This window comes from Paramisgurnus dabryanus, chromosome 23 (assembly GCF_030506205.2).
Source record: "Paramisgurnus dabryanus chromosome 23, PD_genome_1.1, whole genome shotgun sequence".
NCBI lineage: Eukaryota > Metazoa > Chordata > Actinopteri > Cypriniformes > Cobitidae > Paramisgurnus > Paramisgurnus dabryanus.
In genome coordinates, this window is record NC_133359.1 from 6467925 (window position 1) to 6495770 (window position 27846).

A 27846-nucleotide genomic window follows, 5' to 3' on the forward strand; every position below is an offset into this window, starting at 1 on the left:
GCTGCCCAATTCCGATTGTTTGCCTGTATCCAATTTTATGACGACCTGCTTACATCATCTTTTAAAAGCGATTTAAATAATCGGCATTTACGCTAAATACTTGGCAAAACAATTCAAGGTAGACGGCATACTGACCCGGAACAACTTAAACCACAGAGGAAGTAAAAGCTGTTGAGATGTACATGTTTTGTGGTGTGAATATCCGATCTGTCCGCCTGTGAATGATTGGCCAGCTAATCTGTATGTTGTGATTGGCCTGAATACCTTTGAACGTTAGCCAAAAATGTGACGTTCCTTACCATGTTTGAAAGATTCGGTCACAATGCAATGCTAACAGGAGTTAAAGGGGGAGGAACTATGATAATGTCGGCTATTTCAAACACATATGGCTAACATACAGGGTATGAGATCTGTAACACCAGATTGGCCGTTGACTTTGGTCTACTGTGAGGTCTGTGATGTGTTTTTATCCCTTCATCAGTATTCAGCCCACAACCTACTAAATGCAGCAAATGGGTCTTCAGGAGAATCTGACAGGAGCGAGTCTGCTCACACAGAGCTCAATTACCCTTAGAACAGGGTGACGTCTCAAGAGCCTTCAACACTGTGACAATCTCTGAGCTCTGTGATTCATTTATCTCTTGGTTTGTCCCATCCTGTAAACTGTTTGGTGTTCTTTTATCAGCACAATTCTATTGAAAGCTGGCTGGTTGAAAGTTTTGATATTTTCTAAAAATAGTTTTGTGATAGCTGTTGTTAAGAAACATACTGGTAAACGAATTTTCGCTTAAACCTGGCACATGATTGGTATCATAACTGGTTACAAGAGAACCAACTGGCATCATCAATGTCAAACCATCCTTGAAATGGCTACTTAAACATCTCCTTGTTCTCCGCTGTAGAATATAAAGCATGAGGTTGAGTAAATAAATTTTTTTTTAGGTCAATCAAATCTACAGTCCTTTACTGGACTTTATGTAACACAGAAAATCTGCTTTGTATCACAGTGATCTTTATATCAAAGTCAACTAAAAGGATGCGTTTCTGAATACTAACCACTAATAAACACATTTATTCGCCTGCATGATAAACATCAATGCTCATGTGGGTGCACAGAAATGAGACCCCACAGAAAACCAATCTGTTTGTAAAGTGTCCATCATTCATATGAATGCTCAATATAGATTCACACCCCTGCAAGGCGCTTTACAGAATTCATATGAGGCCATAAAAGAGCCGTGTTTTTCTTTCTTTCTCTCTCTCTCTCTCTCTCTCTCTCTCTCTCTCTCTCTCTGTGTGTGTGTGTGTATGTATGTACAGTCAGAAAGCCAGATGAATTTTTAATGCATCGGTCAGATCCACATCCTCTTCCTCAAGCATTAATTTATTGTACTTGTCAACTTTATCTCCTGATTCTAGTAATATGCATACATTATACATAAGTATATATTATATAAAACAAAAATACCAAAACTATATAGAGATATTTAGTACACTGTATTATTTTATATTTAAGTGGCCGCAAAGACTATCTGTGTTCTTATACTTGCATTAGGGGTTGTGTACACCAAAACTTTTACGCCCGCGGCCGGCGCATGTTTTCAATTGTTTCCAATGGAAGCTCGGCGTTTTTCAAATAAGCCAGAAGCTAGCGGGTTTTTTCCGCACTGAAAACCGGCGCTCGGCGGTTTTTCCGCGCTCGGCGCTGAGCGTCGAGAGTTGAAAGAGATTCAACTTTGGGAGAAAAGCTCCGCTCGTCAATGTCAGTTCTCACACGGCCGCCCAATCACAGTGGAGGAGGGGCGGGACATTACCACAGCAACCAACCGGCTCGCAGCTGAAGTATCACAGCTATCAAAGCGCTCAGCTGAAAAAAGCTGGCACTCAGCTGAAAAACAGCTGGCATTCGGCGTCCTCAAGGCGTTTTCAGCCGCGTTTAAAAGTTTTGGTGTGTCCAGCCCCTTAAAGGGACAGTCCACTTTTGTTGAAAATATGCTCATTTCCAGCTCCCCTAGAGTACATTTTTACTGTTTTGGAATCCATTCAGCTGATCTGCGGGTCTGGCGGTACAACTTTTAGCATAGCTTAGCATAATCCATTGAATCTGATTAGACCATTAGCATCGCGCTAAAGAAATAAGAGATTCGATATTTTTCCTATTTAAAAATTGACGCTTCTGTAGTTACATCGTGTACTAAGACCAACAAAAAATTTTAAGTTGTAATTTTCTAGGCAGATATGGCTAGGAACTATACTCTCATTCTGGTGTAATAATCAAGTACGTTGCTGCTGTAACATGGCTGCAGGAGGTACAATGATATTACGCAGCACCTGAAAATAGTCCCCTTGGTAACTTTCAATAGCAGGGGACTATTTTCGGGCACTGTGTAATATCAATGCGCCTCCTGCAGCCATGTTCTTGATTATTACGCCAGAATGAGAGTATAGTTCCTAGCCATATCTGCCTAGAAAATCACAACTTTTAATTTTCAGTCGGTCTTAGTACATGATGGAACTATAGAAGAGTCAAGTTTTAAATAGTTTTAAAAATATAAAAACTCTGGTAATTGTTTGCGCGATGCCAATGGTCTAATCAGATTCAATGGATTATGCTAAGCTATGCTAAAAGTGGTACCATCAGACCCGGAGATCGGCTGAAGTGTCCCATTAGAGAAATAAAGAGTTTATGTCTTGCATTATATAACAAAATGTAACACATAAATATGTGACTCCGCCGGTGAAAACTCATCTACAGTAATTTTTTATGATTTTGTGTTTTCTACATAAAATAATGTTAAGAAAATATAGTGAAAATATAATCTTGATATCTTGAGCAACAAAGATTAAAATAACTGTTTAATCAAACTTAAATCAAATTTAGATTATACGACTTTGGCCTAAATTTCACAGACAGAGTCACATTTAGTATATACAGTAGCGTCCTTGCAGAGCAACCACAGGCGTAGTTTATCACTGCATAACATTTTGAAAAATCATGTTTGTGCTGTATTTTTTTAAATAAAGACAATTTTATGCAGACAATTTTAAATGTGCCTTAAAGGAATAGTCTACTCATTTTCAATATTAAACTATGTTATTACCTTAACTAAGAAGAGTTGATACATCCCTCTATCATCTGTGTGCGTGCACGTAAGCGCTGGAGCGCGCTGCGACACTTCAATAGCATTTAGGTTAGCCCCATTCATTCAATGGTACCACTCAGAGATAAAGTTAGAAGTGACCAAACACATCAACGTTTTTCCTATTTAAGACGAGTAGTTATACGAGCAAGTTTGGTGGTACAAAATAAAACGTAGCGCTTTTCTAAGCGGATTTAATAGAGGAACTATATTGTATGGCGGAACAGCACTTTTGGGAGTACTTCAACTCGCCTGAAAAATCCGCTCCCCTTCTCCCTCTCATAATGGGCGAGGGAGGGTGTTACTGCGCCGAGTCGAAGTACTCCCAAAAGTGCTGTTCCGCCATACAATATAGATCCTCTTTTAAATCCGCTTAGAAAAGCGCTACGTTTTATTTTGTACCACCAAACTTGCTCATATAACTACTCGTCTTAAATAGGAAAAACGTTGATGTGTTTGGTCACTTCTAACTTTATCTCTGAGTGGTACCATTGAATGAATGGGGCTAAGCTAAATGCTATCGAAGTGTCGCAGCGCGCCCCAGCGCTTACGTGCACGCACTAAGATGATAGAGGGATGTATCAACTCTTCTTAGTTAAGGTAATAACATAGTTTAATATTGAAAATGAGTAGACTATTCCTTTAAGTCAGTGGTTCTCAAACTTTTTCAGCGTGCGGCCCCCCTTGTGTTTGGCGCATTCCTTCGCGGCCCCTACAAAGACAATTTATGACAAAAAACTGAAGTAGTGCTGTTGGTTAGTAGCCTTATTTTTTTAGGTTTAATTCCACAGAATTCATGATAAATTAATTAATTTTATAAAATGTCATAAAACTGGGGCCCCCCTGGCACCATCTTGCGACCCTCCTGGGGGCCCGGCCCCCAGTTTGAGAACCACTGCCTTAAGTGTCCAAATATTTTGTGAGCTCACTAAGTATATTCAGCCTGATCTCACGAGAATTCGTATATATTTTACGAGTTGGCTAATTCGTATGAATTCATACAAAGTTAATTGTGCAAAAACGTACGATTCTCATAAAAAAAGACAACAATAAAACCCAACCCCTAACTGCAACGTCAAAGAGGTCAAGGCAAATCGTACAAAAAACGCAGTGGCGGCTCGTGACTGCTCATCTGAGGGGCGCAAATTGAAAATATGTGTTCGGAGTGTCATTTGTGTTGCTTGTGTTTTCAAAATATGTGTTTGTTGCGTCATGTGAACCATGTGCATCACGTGTTTTGTCAAAATAAGTGCCTGCTGCACACGCGTCAAAACCGTTTATGATAAAAGAGACGCTCACGTTTACAAAATACACCCAAGACACTCCCTTAACAGTAAACTCATATTACACATAAGATTATGAGAGTATCTGGCAAAAGCGAGCGTCTCTTTTATCATAAACCCTTTAGACGCGTCTGCAGCAGGCACTTATTTTGTCAAGACATGTGATGCACTCGACGCGCAGAACACATATTTTGAAATTACGAACCACACACATGATGGCTACATACATGTTGTGACGATCTTCGCATTGAGTGCCCTCGAAAAAATAAGTAACCGGCCACCACTGCAGAAAGGTACGAATGTGGTGGTATGAATTAATACAAATTAGTAAACTCATAAAATATGATTGGTATATTTATTATATTAGTATAAACTGTACATCATATAAAGACTATCATTTTTTGTTTGAGATATCGCCAACAAATTCATTTCACAAACCCATTAGTTTGACAAAATCTTGTTTAATATGTTAATTTAGCACAAATAAGCTATAATAACTGATAATGTTGCCCTAAAATATTATTATCATGGCCTAAAACCTATCTACATTTTATTGTTTGTCTTGATTTGCTTATATGGCGCTCCAAGAATTTAATCAATTGATTCCCAAGTGAGCTCCACCACCCAGCCATGATCCCAGTAATGCCTTGTCAGCAAAGAGAAAATGTCTAAGTGGACTGTGTGTGTTTCTGTGTGTATCTCTATGTGTGGGTTTCAAGGACAGGAGGCTTTGTTGAAGGACATGTTGATTCCCCCTTAAGCAATTCAGACCGCAGCGGGAGACCAAAACTAAATATAAAATTCAAAGAATCAAAATGTCTCAACCACAGTGTAGTATTGCACAGTGTAATCCAATTATGAATAAAATCACATTATTCATTTATTGCAAAAGGAAACATATTGTTTCTCCCCTGTATTGTATGTTTATAACTTAATCTAATATCAGGTTAAAACGTTCAGAATGCATTTGCCCATTTTAATTGGATTTTATTACTGACTAATAATAATAATCAGGGATAAATGTATTTTTTTACGAGTAGCACAAAATACCCAGAATGCTCTGTGGATCAGTGAGGTTGGACTTTCCCACGTTCGAGGGCAACTGTTGCAGTGTGCATTTCCCACAAGGCTTCAATGACCTTTAAACAGCACAAAACATGCATCACTTAATGGCGTACAGCAAACTTGACATTTACACACATCTCAGTGCTGATAGAAAAAGTAATGCTTTTTATGCCCAACAGGCAAATGTTTACGATATCAAAAGTAAGTGATTTTGAAGCCCCCCCCCCCAAAAAAAACTACAATTTGTTACTGCAGATATTAAAAATAGCTAAAAAAAAAAAAAAGACTAATGCTGCCTTCACATGCTATCAGAAATTTGATATATTTCCCACTTCTGAAGTCGTAATTACGAGCTTGATGTGTTCAAGTGCTTTTTAGTTGGAAGGAATGAAGGACGTCAAGTTCATATTTGCGTGTCTTGGGAAAATGTAATTTAAACACAATATGTACAATATTAAAGTGCACCTATTTCATTTCTAAAAACCATGTTGTTTATGTACTTGATATGTTTGCGTGGTTTATGGTTAAAAACGCATTATTTTCCACATACCGTACATTTTTGTAGCTCCAGATTTCTCTCTCTTCCTGAAATGGATTTGTGGATTTGGTACAAAACTCATCAATTTGAAAAGCTCTGTGTCCCTGATTGGCCAGCAAATTTTTTGTACGTTGTGATTGGCCTGAATACCTCTGACATCAGCAGGAAATGTGACGCTCCTTACCATGTTTGAAAGATTCGGTCACAATGCAATGCTAACAGGAGTTAACTTACAGGCTGAGTTAACTTACAGGTTTGTACTGTACCTTTTGCATATCGTTAACATGTACTAATACACACTTACACACCAAAGGAAATGTAAAAACGTAAATCGGATAATAGGTGCTCTTTAATGACAAGACAAGCAAAATTTGAAGCTGTTGCGGATAACAACTAAACTAATAAAGCATACCTGCCACAGCAGAAATCCTTTTCCCATCCGCCATTTTTAAAGTTTGAGGAGCTCGGGAATTTGGGTATCAAAATTATTTCCGAACTTTCCAGAGGTAAACACGACATCAGTGGGCCTTCATGTGCAATTTTTACCTCTTAACTTGTATTTCCGATAATTCCAATTGCACGTGAAGAAGGCAGCATTAGCAATGCTATAATGCTAATAGTTTAGCTACATTTCTCAATTACAAAATTTTTACACTATATGACTTTTTGAATTTTATTGACAGAATTCCATTTTCTCTCAATATTTCTCAAACAAAGGGATAGTTCATCCAGGTTACAAGCAAGATTTTTGTTTTTGGTTGCACCATCCCTTTAAAGTGCGATTTATACTTCTGTATAGCACCAACATGTACTCATACGCGTCAGTTTTCATTTGTACCTCTGTGTCGTTGTTCGCGTCAACGTGTAACTACACGAAATGCGCCACAGATTTTTTTTATTGTCAGGAGGGGTTCTAGCAGACCAATCACTGCTCTTGCGGTCTGCGCAGAACTGACGATGCTTGAAAGGGTTTGCGTCTATGGATAGGTTACGGCTTACAAGCGACGTAGAAGTATAAATTGGCCCTAAGTTGCATGTCTCATATTTTAGCAATAACAAACATGTTTGGTTCTTTCAATGCAAATTGGTTTTTTTCAATTAATTAATCAAATAGTTCGTAATTTTTCGATTCGAATCTGTTCGCAAGTTTCCACACAGCAAATATCAATATATTACATTTCCAAAAAAATACCACATAGCTTAAATATAGCAAGCTGCTATCCCTTTGTAGCCTTACCTACCAGCTATATTCCTAAAGTTTAGCTTTTGTCTAAGCTTAGCATTTTTTTCTGTAATAGTTGGTATAGGAGATCAGTGAATCAGAACCGTCTTCTCTGTACAATCACAGAGACATCTGGGCTGATGCCAGGAAATAAACGCCTAGGAGTCTTGGAGATTGATGGGAAGCCGAATGCATTTCGTGATTCGCGTTTGATGCTCAGGTTTGCGGCTGAGATTAGACTCCGATCTGAGATCTTTTAAACATTGTGGCTGTAATGCATTAGTGGGCATCTCAAAGTAGCAGATATCTCATCATTCAGTATCAGTGTAGTCTAAACCGATGCATGAGCCATGCAAAAATCAAATTAGATCATAAACACAACGTTTATAATACCTGACAGATAGACAGCTGGCTGATGTTTGATATTAAGATCTGATGACTGTGGCACTATTTTTACATTGCAATGATCTGGCATCCCTGTATAATAAAAACACGCGAGGTTACACTCGATTCTGTGTTCCATTCATTGCAATATGCAAACAAGGATTGCAATTAAATGCAAGTGCACCGCTTACAGTATAAATTTTAGTGATCAAGTGCCATTAGCAGACAGGTGCATTTAACAAAATTGCAGAATTCATTGCACCCACCAATTGCTTCATGCTCCGACTGGCTGCACAAACTCAGCAGTTTTAAATAGATTCACAGTACACCAATGAATAGTGCATGCATTTAACTAAATAAGAGATTACATTCATTGTTAGCTCAATATACAGAAATATCTAAATTGAAAGTGATAGATACGCATTTGGCGGTGTAAACGGGTGGAACAAAATGCAGATTAAAAAAGCATCACTGAAATAGGGAAGCTGGTGACCCCTGACCCCTCTATTATATCCTACAGCTGCCATTGTACCCCATGATTTATATAATGACAGCTCAGTGGAAGTTCTCTTAAGATAAACCGGACCATTAGTGAGCATTGAGCTCATACAGAAACCACACGCAGAGTAAATCAGGAACAGAGAGGAACACGTAGCAGACACAGAGGAACTTAAAAATCGTCTGATAAGAAAAAAATATATGCAAATGGCATGCATTGTATTCTTTTGCGGTTTTGTTACTGACTGAATCCATGATTCTTATAGACTGTTTCAGCAGTAACCACATAAACAAACAGCTTTCATAAATCAAACATCATTTCCAGTAAACTTCGCAAAGAACCCATAACAACAGAGTCCTTTAAGAGTTATTTATTTCTAAATAAATTAATTGCATAAAATTGCATAAATATCTCGCATATTCCATCGCATTTTTTAAGAAAACGTGCCGCAAGATCAAGGATTTTTTCCTGCAACAATCACAAAAAACTTGTGTTTTTCTGGAAGGACTGATTTAAAGGAACATACACAAAAACAGTGCGTTTTTATAGCAGCCAAAAATGGCCATGTTCAACATTGTATAATAAAACATCTGTGGTGTATTTTGAGCTGAAACTTTACAAACACATTTTGGGAATACCAAAGGTTATTTTAATATTGCTGAAAACACCTAGGTTAGAGGCCCTTTAACATGTTCAGGTATCAGGTAACATCTGTCAAAGAGAACTTAAAATCAAATATTTGTGTCACTTTAAAGGAGCCATGGCAGGAAAATCTGACATTTCCATGTTTAAAGTCGCAATGAAATTGAAATGAAAAACTATATATATATTTTTAATATTGTGGTATTATTAACAAATGACTTATTTGTGAGCTTCATTATTTTTAAAAAATGTGTGTGTCCTCATAATCTTTAATCAAAAATGAAAATCTCCTCCCCTCCTCAAAACGATCTCTCTTCACTTCCGGTCAAAAGTATGGCAGGTGGGCGGGGTCCGGGAGAAGATCGCAGGGATTAGCAATTAGCAACACGACCCAACTTCAAACGATCCAATCAGATCTTGATGGACAAATTCAAATCCAGCCCTGCCTTATTTCATCTCAAAAGCCGTTTCATTCGGATATATGTCACCACGGGGAAAATAAGGCAATCGCTACTTCCGTTTCATGACACCTTTAAGTGCTCTGATCGGGTCCACAGTGCTTCTATCAACCCAGAAAATGTGAAAAAGAATAACCCATGAACTTAGTTGTGGTAAACCATTCTCTGCAAGCATGTGAAAAAATAGGGCATTGATATTTGGCTCTCCTTGTGATGTCATAAGGAGCTCTTATTATAATAATACCACCCCTTAATCTACACTATCCAACCTCAGCACTGCCTTTTTGTGCAAAGAGAAAGAGAGAGAGGAAAATAATTAATAGCACAACTGAGTTTTAATTGCATCAAACCACCATCATTGTGATCAGTGTTTGCATTTCATCAGCTCATTTGCATATTAAAAAACGGCACATTTTTGCACACACCTACAAAGTGTCAATTTTAACATGTTATAATAAATTATCTATAGGGTATTTTGAACTAAAACGTCACATTTATATTCTGGGGACACCAAAGATTTATTTTACATCTTAAAAAAATAAAGATGTCCCCTTTAAAAGATTTTTGAAGGTAGAGTAGATGCATTTTTTGCTCTCCATGATAAACCCATAATCCTGTGTGTGCAATTTGGTTTATTTATTAACAATACTATTTTTATTGTAAATATAAAAAATAAAAGGTGCTTGATCATGCATGGTTGCCAGGATGTTAATATGAGGTTGCCATTATGTTGCTTCAAACAAACAGCCTTTGGTCTTTATGATATTCAGATTATTCATATTTCTGATAATTAGCAATATACACTGTCAGACACATTCACTGTCCTTTAAAAAGGTCCTAACATGTACCATTTACTGTAGGTACAATTATGTATACCAGTGATTCTCAAACTTTTTCAGCGTGTACGGTGCATTCCTTCGCGGCCCCCCCAAAGAAAATTTATGACAAAAAACAGTTGTAAAACTTCACATTTTAATTAACAAAACATTAAATTATACAAAGTAGTGCTGCCTTTTTTTTAGGTTTAATTTCACAGAATTCATGATAAATTATTGTATTTGATAAAAATGTCATAAAACTGGGGCCCCCCTGGCACCATCTCGGACCCCAGTTTGAGAACCACTGATGTATACATTTGGTACCAATATGAAAGATGAACCCTTTAGGTGCAAATGTGTAAATGGTTACCACCCAAAAATGCTCGTAGGGATCATTTTTGACCTTTTTTTTCTGACAGTGTAGTGACGTTCACCTTTTGTGGTCATAACTATTTTATAAAATAAAAAAAAACCTGTCTGCACAAAGAACGGTCCCGCCTCTCCCACTCCCATTCCCCTCTTCCAGCCACTGGAGAGCTCTTATCAGAGCTCAGCAGGAATGCTGCCGAGTCCGTCGAGCACAGTAAATACCCGCTGATAGTACAGGTGCTAATGAAGCTGTCTCAGTCCATGGAAATTGAGACCGTCATGGTTTATATTGCGCGTGCAACTCTGCAACAGGATTGGCGTGACCTTGTACATAACAGATGCGTTTTTACATACTGCGCTTTAGAGGCAAGGCTGGTGTTGTAAACAGCTTGGCATTGCATTTGCATTCAAATACCAATAATTAAAAAAAGTGTTGATTGTTGAAAGCACAAAGACCTTGAACGGATGAATTTGCTTATTGCGAGAACACATTTTGCAGCGATTGCCTATCTCAAGTATCCACCCACATGTCGCCTACATAAACGCGGATGCCGTCCAATCTCGACAGCCTTTGTTTTTCAAGGTCTCTATGCCTGAGCTTCACAGGTTTGAATAAGTGATGATCTGGGGTTCACAGTTCACGGACGGCTGTGGGCGTTTTTTTAATGACTGTAAATTGAGACGAGGTATAGAAAAGACCTCTATACTAATAAGAGGTCAGGGTGAGAGCCGAATAGGAGGGGGCAGTATATTTAAAACTAACAAGCAATGTTAGCCTTTACAAGTAAAAGACGATATATGTGATGTTTGTTTTTGAGCATTGAGCTTTTATACACAAAGTGGGGAATGGTGAGGGGAACTGGAAACGAGTATAACGCGGACCAGATTCAAACCTATTACACTTTAAAAATGCTGGGTTGATATTTTTAGGTAAAATATGGACAAACTCAACAGTTGGTAGCCTGGTTAAAACCAGACCATTCACAGTAGTAACTCAGTTATGATCTGGCAAAGGTTCATAGACAAATCATTTCCAAAGGGGCGTCACCTATGGACATCTCTCAAATGCCTCTGTGTCCAATTGGATAGACCTAAAACCAATCACAGCGATGAAGGAGATGACGTATGCAGAGTTATATCAGACTTTTGCTGGATCCAGTCGGTAAGACAGCGATAACATAATTTTTAGATATGAAAGCTTCGAGTGTTGTTCTTTGCCCGGGTTTTAACGAAAATGAAAAGTTTAAATCGCTTAAAACAGACGCAATAGCTAATTCGAACGAGTGATGTTCCTCGGCGGCATTCATCTTTGTAATGTACAAAATCGCGTAAACCCCGCCCCGACGTTTCTGATTGGTGCTGCGATTTCTCGGCATTAGAAATGGGCTTATATGGCCTTTTTGCCAGACTACTTGCAGATCAAATCTAAATTTGCCGGAAGTTGTCTGGATTTTCCCAGGCTAAACAGTTGGTTTAAATTACCTAGAAAATGTCCATATTTCAGCCAACCAAGGAATGAAACACCCTAGCAAAACTGTATTTAAAGGGGACAGAGACTGAAAAACCATTTTTACCTTGTCTTTGTCGAATGATGGTAGTATACCCGCATTCACGAACATACAAAAAGTGCTAGACATGCTAAACATCTCAGTCTCAAAGAAATTCCTCTTTTATAAATGTCAGCCAGAAAACGGCCTAATCTGAAAAACTGATGCTTATGACATCACAGGCATCTCACTGCCCCTCCACTTTAAAATAATTGGCTACATTTTTTGAGTGGCAGCAAACTCAGCCAATCAGTAATGAGATTGCAAGTTAAGCCAGTAGGGGGAGCCAAATAGGTGCAAAACCACTTGTTTAAAATCCCCCACCTTAATAGAGCTGTCTGAGAGAGGTTTTTAGGAAGCTTCTAAGGCATTACAGACCCAAATAAAAAAAATATGTCCACATGTCACAACACAGAACAAGGATAAATACCCCATTCAATCATTCTATGTCACCTTTAAATCCAGTGGTTGGGTTTGTCCATATTTTACCAACCATGAGGTAAAACAACCCAGTAGCCTATTTTATAAGTGTACTTACTTTTGATAAAGGTCTTATAGGAACCAGATTATTATAGACCACATCTAGTAATAACCTTGTAATGATGTACAACCCCCCCCAAACAAAGGTCAAAAATGGTCTCTAGGTGTCTTTGGGACAGGCGGTACCCTTTTAAAAGGTACATCTTTGCACCTTATGCTGCGTTTACACCAGCCTAGTCTAGTTTGCCGCTTGAACATTTTGAATGCATGCGCGCGTATAGGGCGAAGTAGACGCGCAGAAAAAGCAAGATGGCTAATGTTGATCGTGCATTCATCAAGAGAGTCACCGGTTTGTATTTGGTAACTTTTTACTATATGGGGAAAATAGTTTAAAAAACATTGGGAATGCCGCGGGTCGATAAACATCACCTGACTCAAAAGTGAAATGTATATTTACAACTTACCAGGTTGCCCAGTGTCCTCACGACACTCTTCCAAAGGAGGTCCTGTTTATTCCTGTCTTGTGTCGTATAGCTCCAGGTGACTGCTCAGGAACAATATCATGTTAAATGAGTGACTCCGGGCGGGGCTGCCGCCACAGCAGAAAGCAGGCTCCTGATTGGTTAACACGGCGCGAAAATTCGCCAAAGTCCAAATTTTTCAACTCGGGCATCAGCCGCAAATTGCGTCAAACGTGTGAACTAGACACGCGAATGAGGCGGAATCACATCTACCGCGCCACGCTAAACGCCTCATTTGCTTCGCGACACCTCTAGACGCGCGTCAACGCATCTTCACATTGACTTAACATTGAAATCACTTGCGCTTGAGCATCTACCGCGCCTAGTTTGCCGCTTGAACAGTGTGAGTTTACTCGCTTCATTCGCGCGTGAAAGCCGTGCATGAAATTCTAGTCATCAAGACATTAACACGGAAATTTGCGTCATAGGAGGGGCATCTGCAACCCCGCTCGTATTCTGTAATCACATCACTACTAGAGCAAGCTCCTGATTGGTTAACGCGGCGCGTTTTCCGGTCAAAGTTAAAATTTTTCAACTCGCGCGTTTGCCGTGGCAACGCTCAATTTGCGTCATTCCCACGAACAGGACGCGGGAATGAGGCAGAATCACGTCTACTGCGTTGCGCTAAATGCCTAATTCACGCTGCGAGACCTCCAGCACGCGTCAACGTGTCTTCACATTTACTTAAGATTGAAATCACTTGCGCTTGACGCCTCTACCGCGTCTGGTGTAAACGCAGCCTTCATATTAGTACCTCAAATGTACATATTGGTACCAAATGTGTACCTAAATGGCACATATTAGGACCTTGTTAAAAGGATACCATTTTTTCTGACAGTGTTGCAACCACATACACTGGAGCCACGCCCTGGCAACCAGTCTTTACACCCATCATGGTAGCAAGTATTGCATGAGTTATTCATAAAATGTAATTATTTCATACATTGAAATATATTAAATATGTAAAAAAAACTTAATTCAACTGAATCCTACAAAAAATGGTACAAAAGCTGTCACTGAGATAGTAATATGTACCATTTATGTATTGATATGTATTCGTTTGGCACCAATATGATCCTTTGAGGTACTAATATGCACTCTTTATTTATGTATAAAGGGTACCGCCCCATTTTGACTATTTTTCTGCCATTGTAAGAATTCATCTCGTGGCTTTAATGGGACTGAGAGATTGTAATAACACCCAGTAAATGCTTATAACCTCTGATACAGATCTCCACTAGATGTCACTGCGGTCACATTCTGCTCTTTGACACATATGTGGACCTAAGACAGGAAGACTGTTCCCTGTGGACAGCCTGGCTTTATGTATAATGGAGATGCTCAAACTTGCATCCCGTTATTCTGGCTAGCAGCTCAGGTGTCTGTATTCAGACAGCGTCCACCCCCATTTTCACAATACACACAACAAATCGCCTGTGGCACATACGTGTGTGTGTGAAAATTACAGTACATTCCTGTGCTAGTGGAGCGGACTGCATACATTATTTTATAAGTGAAGTAGTGAACCCAGGTCGTCTCCTGACAGAAATAAAACCAACCGATATAAAAACATGCACAGTTTTCCAGATACGTTTGAGCATTTATTTATCGAGCTGATAATTTATCTATCCATCCATCCATATGAAAATACTCAACAATTGTATTACTGGCTGCATAAATGACAAATAAATGCAACAATAAAACACATTTATTGCAGGTTTACCCTACATTGGTTTTGATAGTAAAACTACATATTATATAAAGTAATAAATAGTTATGAACTTTACTGATAAAGTAAAACAACCGACAAAGCAACTCAAAAGTTAAATCTTAGTTCATCACAAAATTCAGGAAGTTTTTAGCAAAATTTTACAGGAGCTAGAAATATTGTGCTTTGCTTACAAAATCTGTTATACCCTGTTAAAAAACAGCATCGACCAGCATAATTCCCAAGCTAAACCAGCACCAAAAGAGCATGGACCAGCATGGGAATTATGCTGGTCTATTCTGGTGGTCCCCAGCAAACCAGCACCAAAACACAACATATGCTGGTCTTGCTGGTATGCTGTTTTTATCAGCAGGATAATATTTAAATATTGGAAATTATTGGAAAAGTACAAGATTTTACCAGCTTGATCTCATGGGAATATGTAAGTATTTTACAAGGTTTGTAATTTGCATGAATCCGGATGCAGTAAATCGTACAAAAACATATTTTTAATAAATATCATGAAGTCCCATGCTTAACCCCAGCCCTAATCATAAACGTCACTGGGACAAAAGCAGATCAAATTCATACCTTTCAGGTAAAATAGTTGCAAATTGCCATAAGATTGTTTTGGATTTACAGTAAATGTCTTTTTTCCCATAATCCTCTCAAAAAAGGCTTATAAAGTTAAAGAGTTTTTGGCTCGTTTTTTGTTGCAATTGTCCATCATTGTTTTAGACTGCTGGTAAAGGGTAATCAGATTCTTTCCAATGCATCCAGAGAGAGAAAAAATCAATACTATATAAGGAGACTTGATGAATTAGAAATTTCTACTCAGTGTGAATATTGATCAGTTTCAATCCGGCGGGTTTTGACAGCTCACAAGTCAATAAATTGAAAAAAAAAATGTAAGGAAAGAGAAAAGGTAAGTATTAAACAGGAAGTGACTCACAGGCAGAAGGGTGTGGTCTTCAGGATTGGGAGCCGCTGTCTCTGGGTGTGTGTCTAGTGGTTGATTATCTCTTGGGCATGATGTCTCCGCATTCGGATGCTCAAAATCCAGGCAAGGAAGGACACTGAAGTCCATATCAGTTAGGAACGAGTCTGGGTGCTGCAGAAAATACAGATGATTCTTAATCATTATGTGCATTTGAAGAGTTTGGTTACCTTACCTCAGAACGGTAATTTTAATATGAGCTGTTTGGTATACATAAAAATGTCAACCCAAGAAAAGAAAAAAATGTCAACTACTTAAATAATCTATTTAAAATGGTCTATATCATGCCCAACGCATTTATCTGTCAATATCTAAAAAAAAAAAACATGTTGTGTGTCATTACCCTTTAAGTAATTAAGAATTACAAATGTGCCTTAATTGAACACAGATGCATGCTGGGAAATTGTAATCCATAATGATATTCATAATGATAGTAAGACGGCGAGAGAAAGAAATAAGCACTCAAAGAGGTCGACCCAGGATAACCCTGAAATAAAAGCCTTTTAGAGGCTTGGGTCATGGTGTTTTAATTGACACTAAAGGACTGAGGGAAATATTGCTTCCTGGTACAGGAGACGCTGCCCAATCCAGCTGAAAGAAAAGAGGGCAGCGTACGGTTTCATCATCTGCCACTCCCAGAGACTACACGAGAACCTCCGTGTGCTGGAAATGGCTTACCAGACTCCAAACTAATGTCATTACCAGCGGATACACATCAGCAAAACTAATCCAGATGTTACGCACAATTACATTACATTGCATTTGGACTATGCAGTCTGATCTGACACGGGTTAGCTGGCAATGAGTTCCAGGGTATAGAAGAGGAGATATATTTAGGCGTAATGCTTTAATATTTGTATTCGTGAATTATTACGGCAAACGGTTTGGATGTGGCACTGCCAGCAAAACCTGAGTGAATAGTGTAAACTGAGACAACTGTAACAATGGGACGCTTACATTTTTGTATTGTTTCTTTTCCTGTGTAATAGTGTATATTTATTTAAAAATTAAATGCAACCTGTCTGTGAAAACCAGGCAAAAATCTCAAAATCAAATTCTGAGATAGTTTGATTTCAACTATGATTTAAATCTTTGACATGTCCTTACTCAGTCAATATTAAAGATATCAAGGTTATATTTTCACAGATTGTTCTTTACATCATGTAGGATGGTTTTATGTACAAAATAGTAAATCTAGGAAAAAGAAAGAACAACATAGACCACACGTGCGCAATAATCATGAACAAGGAAAAAACCCTATAATATATCTGTGTTATATAATTTATATATTTTTTTCTTTGTTCATGATTATTGGTTACATGTGGTGTAACGGTGCATTCACACCAGCCGCGTTAGAGGCAGCAAAAACGCGCTATTCGCACGTAGTTGGAAGCTTGAACATTTGAGTTTACTCGCTTCTTTCGCGCGTGAAATTCTAGTCATTCGAGACATTCACACGGATATTCGCGTCAAGGGATGGACTTCTGCGGTCCTGATTGTTTAATGCGCCGCAGAAATCCGCCGAAGTTAAAAAAATGTATTCGCGCAGAACGCGCCATCCACTCCGCAGGATGCCTAATTGCGTCTTTTCATTGATTTAACATGTAAATCACTCGTGCTTGCTTGCCTCTACCGCGTCTGGTGTGAACCCTCCATAAGTTGTTCTTATGTTTTTATATACATTTTAAATACATTTTAGTATGAAAGTTTTTGTCGAATCATGATTTGTACGTTAAAACGTCTGTACAAATTTGTGCGTACGCATGCTTATTGAATGAGACCCATTGTATGGATGAAAATTATAGATTTTTTATGCCAAAAAACATTAGGGTATAGATCATGTTCAATGAAGATATTTTGTAAATTTCCACTTCAGGTAAACAATTTAAGTTGAATAAAAGTTACATTTTGTAGGTGTTACCAATTGAAGTAACTTTTTAAGTTGAACCAACTTTTCAATTTTACAGTGTATGTGTTGCTAAAGACTTAATTTGGACAACTTTAAAGGAGATTTTCTCAATATTTAGATTTTTTTGCACCCTGACATTACAGATTTTCAAATATATATATATTAGGGCTGTGACGGTCATTATATAACCGTGAGACCGACGGTTATAGTTGAACACCGTCATTAGAACTCTATAACCGGCAAAACCGTGTTATTAACATATTTAAAAAACATTTTTATCATAAAGAATGTTTAAATACTAATTAAAAACAGTTGTTCTGTGTTATACGCCCCACCATGTTCTCACGCAGTGAAAAATACAGAGCGGGGCAGACACTGACAACGCGCTGACATACAGGACAGACCAGGTTACTTTTCAGTTACTTTTGAGGTTTAACATATTAAACAAAGTCTCACCTTTCAAATAATCTCTTCCTTCTAGTTAATTTATAGCATCAAATAAACATGAATGACCATAAGAAGGATGTTGTTTTAACCGCGGAAAGGCGTCAGTACACTCCGCTTTTCAAGTTCAAATCCTCCCGTGCTAATCTACTAACTCTCTTGAAAGCACATTCACTGCTTGTCTTGCTGTTAATTTTAAATAAACGTAGAGTAAGTAGCTAATCAGTGTCTTGTTTATTCAAACGCCGGTTGTCTTCGCAAGTGTGAGCACTGAACAGCGCGTACTGTATGTGGAGAGCGTTTGCCGCGCGTGGCCATTGTCGGCTGCGTTTGCAGCGCATACTTTGCAGTTTAATAACAGTCAGAGTCGTATAATAATAGAGTTACGACACTCACATAGACGTCCGTTGTAAGAATGGAATGCGGAAGTAACAGCGTTTCATGTAGTGACCGGTAGTGACGCATAGTTCCAAACGCAGCACTGAAGCCCATTCATTTCAATGGCACTTGCTGGTAAATCGATGAAATTACCGTTTCTCTTTACATTTTCGGACATTTCATTAATATAGTCAACAGTGATATTTTATGAACTCTGCTGTAGGTAATGATTATCGTTAATAATAACTAGTAAAATTTTTAGATTTTAATGAGTTGTGTATAATTTGTGAATAATATAGATTTTATGGTTTAAAATTGTATTACTGGTGGCCATCTACTTTATACTTATCTTTTTTATATATTACGAGTAACACTAGGGGGCAACAGCGACAAGCTAAATGCCTTATAAGGGCGCACTCACACTATCCAAACCAAACCGCGCTCGGGCGCGTTTGACCCCCAAAGCCTGGTTTGTTTGACTAGTGTGATCGCTCTGTTCCGCGCCCGAGCGCGGATTGGTTATTCGCGCCACGGCCGGGTTGCAGAGGTGGGCCGGAGTGCGGTTCACTTGGGCTCAGGCGCGGAAGGCCGTGGTGTGAGCGCATTCGCGCCTGAGTGCGATTCAAAAGGTGAAGACGTCAGTTGCGCGACCACTCACCTTCATCTGCCTCCGTAAAAACCTTTTGATGCGCGCCGCGGGGTTACGTGAATGTACGTGCTGCGCACGTGACAGATGAACTAAGCAATATGATGACATGTGAGAGGGCTGTCTGTAATCGCGCACCAAACGACTCCGAATAAAAAACACAGACTTATCATTACGGTGGGTTCCAGTGTTAAGAGAGCGCTTTACTTCCTGCTTTTTTCAAAACAATCGCATCTTAATGACGAAAGCGCGCCCAGACTCGGATCGATACAAGTACAGTGTGAGTGCGTGCATCTGGGGGAGTAGGGAGGGGTGACAATCGCGCTGGGGCTTGGTTTGGTTTGGTTTGGATAATGTGAGTGCGCCCTAAGAAAGTCACACTGCTTTGCTGCTATGTGTAGGAATTATGTTTTTAGCAGATTGATAGCCATTTATATAGCCATATTTTGCTACAAAAATAAAAGATAAACTGTGTTGCTGTAGTTGGTATAGATAACCACAGTTATCTTTGGGTCACAATTAACTGTTTATCTTTATTAACTGATTTACTGTATTTCCATCACTCCCTAGTAAAAAAACGTTATAAACATAATAAGTATAGTGATCAATTCCCATTACAAGCTAATATTTACCTAAAATAGCTGAAAACCTATGCAAACAGATTGACAGCCCTGCTTGGTTTGGAACTGTAGAACGTTACATGAATCACGTGAACGCGCGGCGGCGAGATCAAAGCGTTTCGTAACTCTGTTATTATACGACTCTGATAACAGTATAAAAATCTCAAGTTCATATTACTTCACTTTACATGCATTTATGAGCAAAACCTCTTCAAGACGCTTTTTAATCCACATTCCGGTCCATGTAATGACAGATATAGACACAATTAAATCTGTTTCTCTGAAGATTATCAAAATAGATGAGAGAGGATTCATTTATGCTGAGCAGAGAGTGACAGCGCAGTCTTCTGTTAACAGTGTGTGGTTTTTTTTAATATTTCATTGCTCTCTGTTAAATTGCTTGAAGTCATTACTGTTTAAAACACACTTGGCATCACATTCATGATTTTATGGTAAAATGACACTTTCGCGTCAATCCACAAGCATTTAAACGAGCAAAACGCCCCCCACAGACGGTTATGTTACGAACCGTCACATTTGACTCATGTCATAACCGTCATCACCAATTCTGAAACCGGCACACCCCTAATATATATATATATATATATATATATATATATATATATATATATATATATATATATATATATATATAAAAATTGACCTATGACTTTTTTTTTGTCTCAGGTAACAAATAAATAACTATGGCCTAAACATAATTATAATTTTTGCTGTTAAAGTTCTGCTTTTTAAAATACATACACAAGGCTTTATTCAGGTGTTTGCATTGCAACTTCTTTCATCAAACCCAATAAATCATAACAATTCATCTGAACATTTCCTCTCTCATCCTGCAATTTAAGGTCTGATGCGCTCATCTCCGCCCATGGCCAGCGACACAGCTCTCAGATTGCTATGCTAATGAGCGAGGCGAGACTGAGCGCGCTAAGCTATGCACAGTCACAGGCATACGGTCCAAAGGTTTGATCATTCCTAATGCATCCAACCTTCTCCACCCGAGCGCTTCTCCCCAAACACACACAATTGACCTTCGGCAGCAGCTTCGGAGAAAACAAATGTCTGCGGTGCGAAATCATTTATCACAGTCTTGTTGGTCAGATGCTCCTAACAACAACCAGCGTGGGAGGCAATGACAGGTAGTTATGCAGATATGCTTGCTTTAAACTTAATTTCCATACTCCCACTCTCATATCTTTCCACATTCTGTAGCACCAAGCTCACAATAATGACCAGAATGCCTCTCTTCTCTAAAGGCAGGCAACCAGTTGCTGAAGTTTATGGGAGCTGTCATTGGTGCTGAGCCCAACAAAACCATCAAAACTGGGCTTGGCTCTCGACGGCTGGAGGCTATCACGTGTACTTGATTCAATTAGCGAGTTCTAGAGGCGTCCCCTGAGACGGTGAGTACAGAAAGGGGGTGGGGGGGTGATGGGGGCAGCAGTCTAACAAAGAGAAGGACCAACCCCCTCTGTGCCCTGACCGGGTCCACATCATTAGTCGAGCAAGTGGGTGTGCATTAAACATATGCTTGCACAGAGGGTTAACAGTGTAGGCACACGCGTACACTCACAAATTCGTGTAAGGAATGCGAATACGCGTACATGCATACAAAATAATGGCATTGTCTATTGTGACTTAATGGATGTAGCTGTTAATTGCATTATAAAAAATGTGGAAGCAATCGTCAATCAAACTTGAGATGTGTGGAAGGAATATATAATGATTTAAAACTATTCACATAGTCATGTAGTTAGCTTTACCTAACGCACTTGTGTTACGCTAAGTGCAGTACATGTAAACAAAGACTCCAGTTTAAAGTGTCTAAAGTGTTGGACATAAAAAATAAAATAAAACCTATGAAAGGTTTGTCTCCTTTTCTTTATCAACAAAGAATGGAAAGTGCTTTTTATTGTACGTTTTTGGCGTGTACGTATCTCTGAATGAGAACATCTGCTATAAATGAAAAATTATGTTGTAAGCATGCAAGAACACCGTCAGAAAAAACTGTTTAAAACTGTACATTTCCTGTCGCTGGGGTGTATACCCATAAAAGTAAAACAAAAAGCGACAGAAAAAGGTACAAATTTGTATATTTTTTCTGACAGTGAATCATTCAGCGAAAAGGTAATCGGTGTAAATCTAAAGTTTTCGCTCTAAAACAGCTGCACACAAGATGGGAAAAAAGTCTTCTTTATTCGATTTCTGAAGTATCACTGGATAGCCCCGCCCACTGTGAAATCTCATTAACGTTTGCGGTGCTCCGTGTGGTGCTTTCACACTTTCGGTGACCAGAGTTCGAATCCCGGCTCGTGGTCATTTGCTGATCCCATACACCTCTCTCCTCCCTGTACTTTCTTGTCCTCTTCGCATTCAGTTTTTGGCAAATTGGCCAAAAAATATAACTAAAAAAATAATTAAACGGAAGTAGCAATTGTCTTATTTTCCCTGTCATGACATATATCAGAGTGAAACGGTTTCTGAAATGAGACAAAGGGACTTGAATTCGTCTATTGAGATCTGATTGGATCGTTTGAAGTTGGGTCATGCTGCTGATTTGCTAATCGCTGCAATCTTTTCCACGTTTTTAAAAAAGTTGCCAGCGCCAGTATTTTTGTACAGTGGGTTGACACCAGCCGCGTTTGAGGCGTCAAATTCGCTGCTTGAACATTTTGAGTTTACTCGCTTCATTCGCGCGTGAAATTCTAGTCATCGAGACCTTCACGTGGAAATTCGCATCATGGGGGGACTTCTGCGACTCCGCTCGCTTCCTGTAATCACGTCTCTACTAGAGCAAGCGTCTGATTGGTTAACGTGGCGCGTTTTCCTGCCAAAGTTCACATTTTTTAATTTAGCCACGGTAACGCTCAATTCGCGCCATTCGCACCGCGAGACCTCCAGACGCACTTCTACGCGTCTTTACATTGACTTAACATTGAAATCACTCGCACTTGACGCCTCTACCGTGGCTGGTCTGAACGCAGCATTATGATTTTCACAAATGTTTAATGCCTTCCAGAAAATTTTCTTCTTTAAATATATAAACATACAATATATCAAATTTGCTTTAAAAAAAAAACTTTCATCCTACCTTCATTTGTTTTCTTTTTATCACCTCTCAAATATGGGTAGGTTTTTTAAAAAATACCAAATTTAGACCAAAAAGCTGAGATAAATGCGATTTTGTGAAAGACATCTGATAGAAATCCGATTCAGAGCGATGATCAAAACACTGAGTTTGAACTGTTTGACCTGAGGAGTTGCTTCCGGGTTTTATAAGTAGGGTAAGACCACCATCTGGTGGATAATAGCGCAAATACAGATTGCCGGAAAAACTCGTCATTGGCAGGGAAGCATTTTCTCTTAAATGACGAGTCAATGGTGGGGAAAGAGTTAAAAAAAATAATGACGCTCACAGATAAGTCATTTGTAAAAAAAAATACTACATTATTCCAAAAATATAAAAGTTTTTAATTTCAATTTTATTGTGACTTTAAACTTCTGTTATGTTCTGATGGCCGTTATGGCTGTTTTTGTGCAATGTCACATCCCATTTTCACCTTTAGCACAAGCAATTTACTTAACACTGGAATCCAGGTTAGTAAACAATGTTAAAATGAAGTTCAAACCTGTAGATTATGTATTTTTCCTTTGAACATTGTTTTAAAAAATGGTCCCTATATCTGTCACTGGGGCAGTACTCTTTTAAAAAGTACACCTTTGTTTCTAAAGCACTAATATTAGTAGCTCAGAGGTTCATATTGGTACCAAATGTATAGATATCTGTACCTGAATAGTACATATTAGGACCTTTTTAAAGGGTACAACACCACTGACAGCTAGGAACCATTTTTTGACCATTGTTTCTGACAGTGTAAGCAAAAATAGGCTTTTATTTTGACACAGAACAGAGTTAAATTCTTACTTAGTTATTTTTTTGCTTTCGCGGTTTATTCATATTTTTTCCTTTAGTCTTGCAGTTTAGTCAGGTAAGAGTCTGACTACAGGGCAGATAGATGAACATCCTATAACAACCAATACCAGTCTATAACCTAAAATCTTTTTCTATAACTACTATAGCATCCACATGTTGAATTCCTATTGCAAATCTCAAACCCTCAGCCCAATTCCCTGTCTCCTCGTCTGTATCTCTATTTCAAACTAAAATGATGCATTTATTCACGGTATAAATCCATGCTTGTGCTTTACAGATCCAGAGGATGCGGGCGCAGGCTTGATAACTGTTGGCTGTCTGCATTCGTATTCAACCCTCACCCTGCTGGCTGCTTCACACGCAGCAGATGTCTGTGTTTCTGCGTGTGTCGAGCTGTCTGGATCGCTTTGAAAGTGATGGCTGTATTTCAGAACGCATGGGCGCACTCGTTCTGTCCCAAAGGCACGGCTTTATCTATAAATTTAGTATTTTGTAAGATAGTCGTCAAACAGAAACTATGAAAAGATAAAACATCTACTGATAAATCACACTTGTGATCATGATATGGATAAATACAACAAGTGGTAAGGCAAAATGAGAGTGCAGTATTTGTTACAAACGTGCATGAATGCAGACAAATGTGCATTTAAAAACATCTGGATGAATTCTCAACCACCAGTCTCTATGGAGGATGCACGGCACCGCAACCGAGTTTTGCATTAAGCCACGAATCCATCAGCGACAATTTGATGTTAATGAAATGCTGGTCTTGATTTGCGAGAGGTTTGCAGAGCTTGAAATAATTTGGGAGGCGCACGCGCGCACACCTGCCCTCTCGCTCTCTCGGTCGTCGGCAGCAATCACGGCTACAGCAGTCGCCAAAGAGATAATTACATAGCGACTCAAGCGCAGCGCTCTGTTCTACGGTGGATGTGAGCTGGGAAAAAATGTTATTATAGCGCAACAACCCACTTTATTATAGCAACCAACTGGAAAAAAGGGTTTTTAAAAAAATCAGTTTTCGGCCCCCACTTTTGAATAATGGATCTCCCTTCCCCCATAATACTTGGCTGTCTGTGGGTGGGGGAGTGAGTATCGATTCAGTGTGCACAGAAGCACGATTCAGGTCCCCTTTGAAACGCTCAGATGCAGAAGTCCTTCAATTCTTCATACATAAACATTAGAGAAAGAAAATGGTTGTAATAGATCAAAACATTATACTGAATAAAGAGCACATGAGATTGGCTTTTTTCCACTTGCTGTAAAATTGCCGTAAATGCTAAATAAATAGAATAAAAAAATAAAAAAAATACAGAAATGAACTGTAACAGAGTTGCAACACTTTACAGTAAGGGTTCATTTGTTAACAATGGTAGGGGTAAGCGGGGCACAAACTAACGCAGGGTTAATTGTAACGCGGCTACTTTACATACTTATACAAGGTTGAGCAATCTGTTCTTTTGGTCTTTTTCTCCTAATGTCAGAAAATGATATCCTGTGAATTTGTGAAAAGTTTTGATGTGTTTTGGTTTAAATCATGGGTCTCAAACTCAAACTGGCTTGGGGCCATTTCTAAGACAGACATTTCATCGGGGGGGCCACAGAGCTATTTTAACGTTCAAAAAAGTACAATATTTCTGTAAATGTCATGTTTAATTTCTATTATTTAATGTATAATAATACTTCAAAATATATAAGCAGTGGTTTTATCTTTTTAATATACATTATTTTATAAAAGTAGATATAAAAGTAAATATTTTCTTAACCTTATCTTAACTAAGACCTATTATAACCTTGCACTAAACTAACAAATTTAATTCCTGTATACATTTATAAACTATTATAAAAAATTACCACCAGTAAGTGTTTCTGTTTTGATTTATTTTGGATTGTTTTCAGTCATAGTATTGACTTCATCGTGTTCTTTGTTATTTCAGTTTTAATGAATTTTCTATTATATGTGGGAAAATATTAATAAGTGAAAGTGATCCCATAACTTTTGAATGGGTAGTCCATGTTATATAAGCTAGTTGGACAGAAAAAAATAATAATACTGCTCTATGTGTAATTGGATAGTAAGCTACATAATACTACAAAGTCCCGACCAGATTAACTGATTGCATCAAAAATCAAACGAATATAAAACAAAGTGAATACAAATCTTTCTGCGTGCCAGATTATGTTATATTTTTGAAAGGTGACGCAAATGGTGGGCCGCAAATGGCCCGCGGGCCGGGAGTTTGAGACCACTGGTTTAAATATTAAACAAAGAGTGATTTGAAAACATAAACATACATTTCTTCATCTTACGTTTTTTTTTCTTTCTAAGTTGGGTGTGTAAGTCACCAAATCGAACCTTATATTATTTTAATCACTGTCTTGTTACCTAAAACATAACACCATTTTGAAACATGTCAGCAAGTAATGATAGCTGGGATTGAAACCATTTTTTACACAGCGGGGTTAGTTGTTACACAGTGTTACAATAAAGCCTCAGGTATACAATGATAATGAAATGAAAACAATGTAAATACTATTCATCAAAATATATGTTATTACAATATCAGGGGAAATAACTCACTATTATGTTTTTTTGTCTTAATTGTACAGCCCTTCAATTTCAAAAAAATATATTTATATGCATTGATGCATAACACAAGGATGGTTATATGAAGGATTATGGATGGATGAATGTGTGGATATCTATCTATTATAGGCAGATATATAAACAATATCCACCTTTAGTATATAGACAGAATTGAATTGAATTATTTGTCTTTTAACCAAATTTTTTAGCCGGTGTTACAACAAACCCTCTGTTTGTTACAATTAACCCCATCTATGGGGTAAGTTGTAACGTTTGCACTCCTGTCACTTTCGGTGTAATTGTACAATAACAGCAGGTCCCACAAAAAAACTTTAAGTGTTTATTTATAGCAGAGATGTGCGTGTTGATTGTGTAAAATAATTATTAATCTAACTTAAATATTTTTTGAATGATAGAGCCAAAGTCAAAAAGCGTTAGGTTACAAGGCTCATTGGAATGCTTGATTTTGATTGGTCAGTGGCGGCATTTGCAGGTTTGTTATTTCCAGATAACCGCTCAAAACTAATAACACATGGTAACCCGGATGCTGCAAATCATTTTGACAGGTACAGTTTAATAATAAATATAAATATATATTTTAATAACACATTATATTTACAAATTATTAAACCAAATGTGTTTGTGACATTTGAACGCCTTGTCTTATCTTAAAACCGTAAGTAAACAAGTTTTTCTTGCAAAAGGTCTGCATTCATTAAAATTAGCTAATAAAATATTTCAAATCCATATTTAACGTTCCTAACCTTGAAATCATATATTAAGATTTATTTATTGAGAGATATAAGGCTTATTTCTGCAATAACAACCGGCTGCCTATACATTATCCCTTACACATTAGATAACATAAACAATTAACAATATATTTTTACAGTATTTAGTAATTTTTGTTAATACCAGTTGTTTCTTGTCTGTTCCTGTTAGTTAATCTGCAATAAATAATGTCAATGGATACAACTTCTAATTTTAAAAATGTATAAGTCAATTATTAAATCTTAAGCTAAAAAAAGTTTACAATTACATTTTATGGATTTGGCAGATGCTTTAATCTGACTTACAGTGCATTGCAAGCTATATATCTATGCCTGTTTACTGGGATAAAACCCACAACCTTTGGCAATGCTCTACCACTGAGCTACAGTTGTACTGCTGTACAGTTGTTTTATTGTGTGTGTCAGTAAAAGCTGGAATTTTGTTTATACCAAGACAATTTCTACTCCAATATAAAATTCCATTTCTTCTCGGCTTGGCCGAAATCCCTAGACATCTTTACATTGAGAAATTCCCATGTGTCTTTTCTTTCTCATCTTCCTGCCTCAACTCCTGTAATGATGAAACGCCTAAATCAGGGGGAGAAACAGATTCCCCCACCCTCCACCCCGTGTTCTAAGGGGCCATTGGCTCCTGAGGGCCGCATATCTCCTCCTCTCACTTGTAGCCAGCAGCAAAGTCTCTCCTCTTCTGTCCTCTCCACAGTTCTTTGTTCATACAGTACAATCATCTGTGTGATACGAGAGCCAGCACTCACAAGCAATTAACACCCAAGCACCCGAAGCTGCCCAGACTCCCCCACAGTTTCTCAGATTCGGGGTTACCCAGCACACTGGTGGTTGGGTGCTTG

The 27846-nt window shown here is 38.2% G+C and overlaps 1 protein-coding gene across 1 annotated transcript in view; it reads right to left on the reverse strand.

The window, feature by feature from the left end:
* ccdc33 (coiled-coil domain containing 33) overlaps nt 1–27846 on the reverse strand; it is a 56504-nt gene that overhangs the window by 21623 nt on the left and 7035 nt on the right. The window contains exon 5 of the mRNA XM_065292432.2: nt 15627–15785. Within this exon, the coding sequence (XP_065148504.1) occupies nt 15627–15761 (135 nt within the window). The 5' untranslated portion in view covers nt 15762–15785. The remainder of the gene's footprint in view (nt 1–15626; nt 15786–27846) is intronic.